The sequence below is a fragment of the Phaethon lepturus genome, unplaced genomic scaffold, assembly GCF_000687285.1.
Source record: "Phaethon lepturus isolate BGI_N335 unplaced genomic scaffold, ASM68728v1 scaffold3772, whole genome shotgun sequence".
Lineage (NCBI taxonomy): Eukaryota > Metazoa > Chordata > Aves > Phaethontiformes > Phaethontidae > Phaethon > Phaethon lepturus.
Genome location: NW_010523938.1, coordinates 67,916 through 77,821, shown reverse-complemented (window position 1 = coordinate 77,821; position 9,906 = coordinate 67,916). Strand labels below are relative to the sequence as shown.

General features: G+C 35.4%; 1 protein-coding gene across 1 annotated transcript in view; it reads left to right on the top strand.

Moving 5' to 3' along the window:
* Positions 1-2,322: 2,322 nt before the first annotated feature.
* ATG3 (autophagy related 3) overlaps positions 2,323-9,906 on the top strand; it is a gene marked incomplete at its 5' end in the record, with an annotated part of 23,804 nt that continues 16,220 nt past the window's right edge. The window contains 4 exons of the mRNA XM_010282263.1: positions 2,323-2,396; positions 5,615-5,664; positions 6,898-6,968; positions 8,741-8,848. Of these exons, the coding sequence (XP_010280565.1) occupies positions 2,323-2,396; positions 5,615-5,664; positions 6,898-6,968; positions 8,741-8,848 (303 nt within the window). The remainder of the gene's footprint in view (positions 2,397-5,614; positions 5,665-6,897; positions 6,969-8,740; positions 8,849-9,906) is intronic.

Genomic DNA, 9,906 nt, shown 5'->3' with positions numbered 1-9,906 from the left:
TGCAATGATTATTTTGGGCAAGAGTGCGACTTATTCAGCTGACATAAAAAACTAGTCACATCTCCATTATGTGAGCAGGTATAAAGCTATGGAGCGTAGTTTACTTCTGTGTCAGCAATCTATACTAGTACAAGCCTCTGTGCAGTAAAGTAACTGCCAATAGTAGAAATGGAGTGTTTGTCTCTTGAGAGTGAATTGTTAACAGTCTGCTCGTAAAGGTGGGCACCATATCTGTTACAATTCCTGTTATTGCTTATTTAGGTAGAAACAAATTGTAAGTCTCTTTCTGCAGTTGCTTGACTACATCCCATGTCTCCTACTTACAAATACTTTTCTATGTAAAACACAACTTTGTCAGTGACTTACCAGCAGTTCTTTCACTACTGATTTTGACATTCTTCCATATTTTTGAAAAAATATTTCTACTGTAATTGTTTATGACAGCAGTCTCTCAGCCTGTGGTTTTATGGTGTGACCTTCTGCATGCCTTGTGCTCTGCAGACTAGATCTTTGAGCAGAAGACAGTGATACTCAGTTGTTAATTCAACTTATACTTCTGTGGTATATAATATGCTCTTGCCTGGATAGTGGACCTTTCTGGAGTTGCCCACCAATGTGACATATATGGACTGCAGTGAAGTTGTGACATTGAAAGGTGAAGTGACTTGTTTACCATAGTACAGTTGCTGTTGCACAGCTGGTGTAACAGTGGATTAATTCTTGTGCCCAGATGTACTAATGGGAGGAATCAGGAGTAGAACCTCCTGCAAATGGGAGGTGACAATATTATGCATATATGTTCCTTTTACCAAATTGGAGTATTTCTTTCAAATCCTTGTAACATTGTAAAGAAACTAGACCTGTGTCTCTCACTAGCTTACATACCACAGAATGTGCAGAGGTGAAAAAGTGAACTCTTTACCCTCAAGGAACAGAGGATGGATATTTTACGTTTTACATAAATTTTCTTTATGTAATTCCAGAAACACAAGTTTGTGCATGTTGCTTACTGCTTATAGTTCATTTTGAGGTTAAATAGTAAGTTGTCTCCACTGTGGAGCTGCATAATGTGTTATCAAGAATTCTCAGTTTTAGAGCAATCCAAATTGCTAAATTAGGGTTGTTTGAGTTTCTTTGATTTCTGATAACTAGCATACAGTGATGTTATGGTGTTTGTACAGCTGCTGTTTTGCTTGTCTTGATCTTGTTCTTAAATGTCTCTTCTTTAGAAATGGGGGAGAAAGGAAGTAATCAGTATTATATGAAACAGATGTGCTCATTTCAATTCACATAACACAGGCAATAGAATGCACCAGGGTGAAGCACCAAGAATAACTAAGTTCAGCAGTGGCTGGTTTTCTTTAATGCTTTCCTAATGATTTAATAGGGTGAAGTTGTAGCCAAAAGTGAGGTATACTTTTCAGTTGCTGCTTTTAGTCTTGATAGAAAAAAAACATGAGTTCTTTAGGGCAGGAAGTTATTTAGTAATTGATGATGCAAAAACTTGAAAAGTGAGCTATGCCTTGGTTGAAATTGTATTCTTTTTCAAAAGCCATTCTTAGATAGCTCTATGCTGTGGAACAGTAGGTTTCCTTGGAGCTTGAGGCTTTTCTGAAGAAAAAAACAGAAACAGAAGTCTGAAACTAAACACATTTACTCTAGATTTGAGTAAAAATGTCATATCCTTAAACTTCATAGATGTTGTCTTTAATGCAAAAGTACTTAGTTTCTCCATGCAGAACTACATCATGCTGCTGTTTGCCATCTATTCTCTCCCCCATAAAAAAACATGACAATATAAGAAAATCAAAGCTGTCTCCATAGGATGCATAATGAAGGCACAGAAGTGGGTTCAAAAAAATGTTAATAACTAAACCTTTCTGCACAACTTTTCCTACCACAAAGTTGGTTTGGTCATTCATTTTATGACTTTTCTTAACTGCAAAGCCTCATGTTGATGCACTGCAGTGCTGTTCAGTGGCTAGAACAGTCCCAAGGTCCTCACTGAGAGAATCGCTGATTCCGGCTGGTTTTCTGTATCTTACTGGCAAATGTAACAGAGTGCCAGGGATCTTTTCTTCATCATTGGTGTAATTGGCTGTAGCAAAAAAAAATTACTTTGTATATGTGATCTTTTTTTCATAATACCCCACATTCTGCAACAAATAATTTTGTTGGGCCTTACATTTTAGGACATGGAAGTTGTCTATCAGCCCTGGCAGAGGTTGCCTCCAAGCTGATTTTCAGATAGTTAGTTCCAAGACAAAAGTAGCGCAGATGTTTGTATTATCAGTGAAGTGAGGTGCTTTGATTTGTCATCAGTTCTCAAAATTTCTAAACTTTCTTTATTGCAGGAGTCCAAGTTTAAAGAAACTGGAGTAATTACACCTGAAGAAGTAAGTATGTAGAAACTTGGAAAAGTATTTTGACAGTAGTGATAGATTTTACTCAAAATGACCATGTTCATCTCACAGTTCTTGTCTTTGCCAACTGATTATTGCTTCTTGAAACAATTTCCATGAAGTGGAAGTTCTAAATGGCCTTTTTACTCTACAGATGAAGTAGATCAACAGAATTCCTCCTTGATATCTGAATGTGTGACGCTTTTTTCCTGTATTATGTCATGAAAAGCTTGTAAGGAGGCTTGTGCTCCATTTGTCTTGGGAGTTCAGGACTAAAATATGAATATATTGATTTCAAAGATCCTTCCCATAAGCAACTCAAAGGGGAACTTGTATCTTGGAAAAGATCTTTGTTTACCTCACTTTTGGTTCCTTCCGAGGCTAAATCATTACATATGCTTGTCCACACCAAGTATCCAATTATTATTATTTTTTCCCCTCCTCTTCTTTGTAGGCTACTTCAGGCTGGTTGTATTTTGGGTTGCTGCCAAGCAGTTGTAGTTCTTTAAGGAGTCTGCTGCAAAGAGAAACAAACAGGATTTTTTCAAGAATAGTAAAAACAGTGATTGTGCAGTGCTATGTTGACTTCCTCGTTATGCTTTTCCTCATATTAACATGCTACTGTTCTGAAAATACATTGTCTTTACAGAGGTATAAGAAAACAGTGTTAATACTGTTAGGTAGAATGAAAGAAAAATGAGACAGAACGCACAAATGTGATGATGAGATGGAAAAAGATGGAACAAATGGTGACTGATGCAGGTAGATAATGTGGACAGAAGTATTTTTCTTAATGTTGGTACCTAGCATTTTTCTGCTACGTTGCATGGCAAGCAAGCACTCGTGCTTTCTATGGTCCAGAAGAGTACTGCTCAGAAAAGCAGGCACAACATCGTGTTCTGTTGTTCTGATAACCATATGTATATGTGTGTGTATAAATGTTCCTATATTATATATTACATAATATATTTATAATCTATAGTATATATAAATATATATACTATAATGTTCTACTAATGCTTAAAATCCCTTCTTGATCTATGGGAGAAAACTTTGCAGTAGTACTGAAAGAAAAGGTACTTTCTGTAGAACATAGCAAGAACCACAGTATGTTATGTTAAACAGTGCAGCATTTAAACATCAATAAGAGAATGCAAATAGTATGTATTCTGTGTATAAAGTTAGGTGCTGATAGATGAACAAATTGGATCTTTCAAAACAGTAATAAAGGGGAACTGTTATATAGCAAGATCAATTTTTTGTTAAATTTAGATGGGACTAAAGCATGGGTCTGCTGATTGTCCCTTTGACAGTCTTTCCTCTTCCCTGATGATTTTACGTATTCTTTATATGGTAATGATTGCTAAAGAGGAATTCAAGTCATCTATAATGATGCTAGGATGTTATCTTTGAATGATTTTGGATTTCTTAGGTAATGCAATCTAAATTTAACTGTATTTTAGTCTAAAACACTGACAATTTTATAGACTTTGTGGGGTTCCTGTGGCTTGTCTCTGAAGATGAATCAATTAGCAATAAGGCTAAAGATGACTCATTAATCAAACTCAACACCTATTCCCTCTTTTCATATATCTTTGTACTTTATTTAGCTTCAACAAATTCTTGCCTGTCATGAGTTCTTACTAGTTAGTATCTCAGAAAGATAACACCTGTTTTAGTTTTATATGTAAGTACAGGCAAATCTGAAAAATCATCTTTCTACGAGTAGAAATAAGTTGTTGTCCTAAAATTGATCTCTTGCCACTTTTGCAATATTGATTCAGGTATGAGATAGCATTAGTGCTTGAGAAATAGAAAGTGAAACAAGCTAGATTAATTATGCTGCCTAATGTGAGGAAAATACAAATGAAATTTCAAGTATTGTTTTAGGTTTTTGTGTCTGTTAGACCCAGAAAGAACACTACATTTCTTAAATTTTTAATAATATATTTTAACATTGGTGCCACAAACAGTGTTCCAGTTCCTTGAACAGAGAATTTTAAATAATGCTGGAGTTTCACATGTTATTTATTTTTATGTAGAGGTTAATGAGTTTTAAAATTTCCGTATGTATTGGGAAGGATTGCTGTTTTTTAAAAAGTGAAGATTTCACTTTTGCTAGAGACTTTTGTTGGAAAATGGGTGAAAGAAAGCACTTTTGCAGAGATTAAATCTGTTAATCCATATGCAGTGCATGTTGTGGTGTTTTCCACTACGCTGATAATGCCTCGCTTTGGAGGACATGGTGAGAAAATGGCTGACACACTGCAAGCTTGTTGTGTCATGCTACAACAGCTTCTGGTCAACTAGGAAGTATGTTGTTATAAACTGGCATTTTAAGACAAGAAAGCAACTATAGCAATAGATGTATGCCTCATTTTCAAAAGTAACTGATACAGGGGCCACACATATCACTGTTCTTAAATGCAGGCTTGCCTTCCCCTATTTATGTTTCCCCCAAAAATAAGCCCAGTGAGTTAGACTGCTGGGTGAATTTTGAGTTTGTACACAAGTTTAGCATGAGTTTTCCAATATTGCTTTGATATACTGATGTGATTTTATAAAAGCCTTTATTTTTGATGCTAAGAACAAGTGGAGTGAAAATTTTTGAAAGCTATTTCTTCAGAACAAAGTTATACATAATTTTTTCGATATAGTAAGTACTGGGTTAGCCATGTTTAGTTAACGTCAGTGGTGAACTATCATAGTGATGATCATTACTTAAAATGTTTACTGTTTATTCCTCTGTTGCAGTTCTCTTGCTGATTTGATTTGATGTCAGTCTCACTTTTCCTCTTGCTGCAAAATTGTTTTGAACAGTGAAAGAGATTTTTTTTTTTTTACATTAAACTCTTCATTGTCTTTGTAAAACTTTGAAGGGTAGCAAATAAAAACAGTTTCATCATCACAAAGTAAACAATGTTACTGAGTCTAAAAACTTTTTTGCTTGTTAGAAGACTTGTGTAATACCACAGCTTTTTCAACTTGATCTGGGTTTGCTATTGTGCTTAGTATGCATTTCCTTCAGGTACAGTGGATTTAGTCTTGTCTGAGTTAATGGAGTTAAAAGGAAGGCTTATCAAGCTGATATAAACAGTTATTAGTTACATAGTCTCTCAAAGGAAAGTGCAACCGAAATATTAATATTGAGAAAAATTGGAGATTGTTTCCTTATGCTATATTTAACAGTAATTTTTTTCCTGCCTTAACAGTTTGTTGCAGCTGGAGATCACTTAGTTCACCACTGTCCTACTTGGCAATGGTAAGTAAAATCAAAAGAATTATAGAAAGTTCACATCACTACCTATGCTTTAATGTGTTTCCATTGGATACAACTGTACGGTTGTCTCATTTTAGGGTAGTACATGGACTTTTGTAGTAGAACTACTGCTGTTTTTATGATGAATCTATCTTTAAGTCAAACAGGATTTATTTGTTGTCTGTGTAGCAGTAGCTGAGATGAGGATTTGTTTGGGGATTTTTTTGTTTGTTTTCTTAAGGCTTTAGAGGAAATAAGCCAGTACATACTGTGAATGCTTTCAGTGCTTAGCTGCAGTAGGAGCATGTCTCCCTGAGCTTGTCTAGGAGATTGAAAAAGCAGAGGCCATGTGCCTGGATTTCCTAGGGAGTAGTTGTAATTGGTATATTTTAGACAAGCATTTGTTAATTAAATTTGTTCAAGTTGTCCCACATCAGATCACTTGGTGCAGTGCTTGCCCTTGGAAATCCCTTATCTGTAATGTACAATAAGGGTGCAAATAAGGTGCTTCCTTGTGTTTTACTGGTATCTTGCATTATGAAACTGATCAGTTAGTGCCTAGATGAGCATTGTCTGTGCAGTTGGTATCATCAAGGTTCTTTGCTCTGTACTGGGCCATGAAGAGCTGAAGGAGGAACTATTATGATTGAATCATTGTTTCTTGCCTTTTTACTGTCTCCTTCAAAGAAAACATGATGTTGAGTCTGGTCTATGTCTTAGCAGTTTGGAACAGGCTATTTAAAACATTACTCTTATTTCAAATCAAAAAACACTGAAGGTGAAAGCAAGTGCTTGAGTAATGTGAGCTTGGCAAAGATTACTTGAGCTCTGGTGACAATAGGCAGGTTTTATATTTCTAGAGGTCTATTTCTTGCTTTTTCTGAAGTTGCTTTCTTCAAACATTTGGGACTATGTTGTGGCTGATCCTAGAAAATTTCGTGTAGACCAGATAGATTGTTCTGTTGACCTGTCTTTGCTTGGCCATTTCAAAGTAAAAGTAGTTTGTGAAGCAGAAAATAGTTTTGATCCAAGTCTCCATAGTTTAGGGGTGGCCAAGCTTTTTGACCCATATGTATGTCAAAATCTTTGTATAAGAGTAAAGTCATAGCAAACAGATTCTGAGAATAGGTCAAGAGGAGTATATAAAATGTTCCTGATATACGTTGGAAATAGAAGGACTCTTTTGTTTGCCTATCATCAAATTCTCAACCTTTTATGGTGCACTTCATTTTACAGGGCTTCAGGAGAAGAACTAAAAGTCAAGGCTTATCTGCCAACAGACAAACAGTTTTTGGTAACTAAAAATGGTAAGGCTGAAGTTTAAATATAAGTGTTCTTAGGATTGATAGCATGGTTGACTGTCAGCTCTACTGATTGTCTGTATTGACAGGGGAAGCAAATATCTTGCAGTTTGGATACTTTGGCTTTGCAATATTAAAAACACTTCTCCTGCACATCCAAAATCTTTTCATTAGACCAGTTGTTAGCAGGGATTTATACTAGTAATACAGCTTGCCTTGATGAAGTAGAAATGAAGTTTAAACATTATAAACCTCCTTGCCTGTGTTTCCTTCCTTCTGTCCTTTAACTCGTATTTACTGTCTAAAAGGAAAATATGTTAGTTTTCCTCTTTCTTTTGGAAAACTCGGGCTATTGAAGTGTTCCTGAAATGTCTTTCATGGTGACACTGATAATTCTAGTTCAGATATGTAATTCATGTCACTATCCCTGTCAATAACATTAATATAAAATACAATTTTAAATAAAATTTTGATCAGCTTCATGGTTATGTGTATATAAAACTTGTGGTGACTACATTTGTAATGGATAAGAATAATTGGTACAACTATGGGGAAATAATTTTCTCAAAAGATCTTGTTTCAAATTCTGTCAAAGATAATGCCATTAGATGAACCTTCAGTACTAAGAACACCCTGAGGAGATTTTTTACCTGCAATGGGTTGTATTTTATACTTGGATTTCACTTGCTGGCTTTTGGAGTTTTGCAGTGTGTTATCATGTGAAAATGCTTACAGTAGTGTTGGACAGACTTGCCTGAGATGGTCCTGATGGCTGGATGGCCCAGTGATCTACTTTCTCTTTTTTCCCCCCACTTCCAAGGTCCCTCATTGCTCTGATCCTTCTAGATCACATTTCAAAATAATGTATTTCCTGATGACAGTGACATATTAGCCTACCACCTGACCAAAGGTTGTGGGCTATTGGTGAGGCTGGGAGCAATCCTACAGACCTCATTTTGGAAGTCTTTAGAAGGCTTCTCTTCACTGACTTTTACGCCCCTCTTCTCCCTTTCTGAAAGGTCTAGGAGCAATTTACAAATTCTGCACTTCATGCAGCAAGCTGGGTTTTTTTTCTCCACAGTAGTAGAAAAGGAGCATTTTTTATATAGTCCTTGTTTATGGTTGGAAAAGGTCTGTTTTGCCTTAATCAGATCTGTGTTCTTGGACTATTTTCTGAAAACTTTGTATAGATCTGTATTTGAATGGCTCTGTAACGCATGTGACGTTATTTAGAATAACTTCATAATTCTAACATCTTCTAAACTTCTAGATGTTAATTTATAATTAAGCATACCTAATATATCGCATAAATAGCTATTGCAAAATTTTAGCAGAAATCTAAAGACAAATCAGTTTGGTAAATTGATGCTAATCCAGGCAAAGTTGTACTTAGACTAAAAGTTTAGCAATGTGAAGAAAACTAACAGGTTCTCTCCAGTTGTTAGTAAATGCATAGGCAGTCTAAGGGGACATGAGAAGTTAATTCTTTGCTAGTCCTTAAGAGTTTGCATGAAAGTGCTCTAATGGGTTAACAGAAGAATTAATTTTTAAGGCCCCTGCAAGTGTTGTATTGTACATGAAATAAAGTATCTGGTACAGCATATCAACCTGGTTTTTGAAGTTCATGCTTTTGCATTTGGAATATAGCTTTAGGATTCCTTAGATAAGGATATATGAGAGACTAACACATTTCAGAAAGCTTTGTAGGGTAATTTCTTGCTCCCGTCTGGTTTCATATAGAAATGGCTGCATTCATTTTCTTTTACAATTTTTTGCAGTGCCGTGCTACAAAAGGTGTAAGCAGATGGAGTACTCAGATGAGCAGGAAGCAATTATAGAAGAAGATGATGGTGATGGGGGATGGGTAGACACTTTTCACAATGCAGGTATTCAGAGTCTTGCTTCAGACTTTGTGTTTGATAATCTGCAAGATTTTCCGTTTCCACTCTTTAGAAAGTAAAATCCTTCTTACATATAGATGGCTTTGTACCAGTGTCTAATCTGGGAGAAAGAAGTTCTGTCAGCTATCCACTTGAGCGGTATATGACTACTCAGGTGTTTAACTGTATGTCTGTATATGCCTGAAAGAGGCTACTTTTTAAGAGGTATTGACTATAAATTATTTCAGTATTCTCTTGTTAAAGTTCTGTGAAGTTATTTTAAAAAATGAGCTATGTAATGGCTCATTTCTTAGTAAGGAGATCCTGTGAAGAGAATGCTGGTTTAAATTATTTGTTTGAAGAATATGCAAATTTCTGTTTTTTTAGTGAGATTGTATGTGAAGCACGTTGAGATCTTTATCTTAATTAAGATCTCAACTGACTTAATTATTTCAGTGTTTCCCATTCTGTTGAATTGTTGGATTGAGCTAAAAGGAGAAATCATTAGAAAATTAGCTATTATCTTAGTATCTGAGGTCACTGGGGGAAGGGAGGAGGCACTAAAAAGAAACAAAATATTGTTAAATACAGAGATGAGTGTGGGAGATGATTCTTCTTTACACTAAATCCTTAGATGAGCTTTATTATAAAGTCTAAAAATTACTGCTTATACGGATCTATCTCATTAGCTTTTCTGTCACAGCCTCTTTTGTTCTTTTCTAAGAATTGGCAATTTTATTAGTTTTAGTCTGTTTCTTCATGTTCTATTATGAGTTAATAAAATTCTGTCTTTCAATTATGTTTTCTCCACCATTTCCAAACCTAGAACATAATCCACTCAGTTTTGACTTTCTTTAGTGTAAATTTTTTGCTGTAATGTGAATGAAGTTCTCTAAATAGTTCAGCCAGGCTGGGGAGAAAAAGGGTGGGAGAAGTTGCCTTTTTTTTTTGTAGATGTACGTTTTTCATCACTGGCAATTCTTAAATGTGTCACACTTCATAATTGAAGTTTAATTCACACCAAAGAAATTGTTTGACATAGCTTTGTCATATCCTTGATTTAA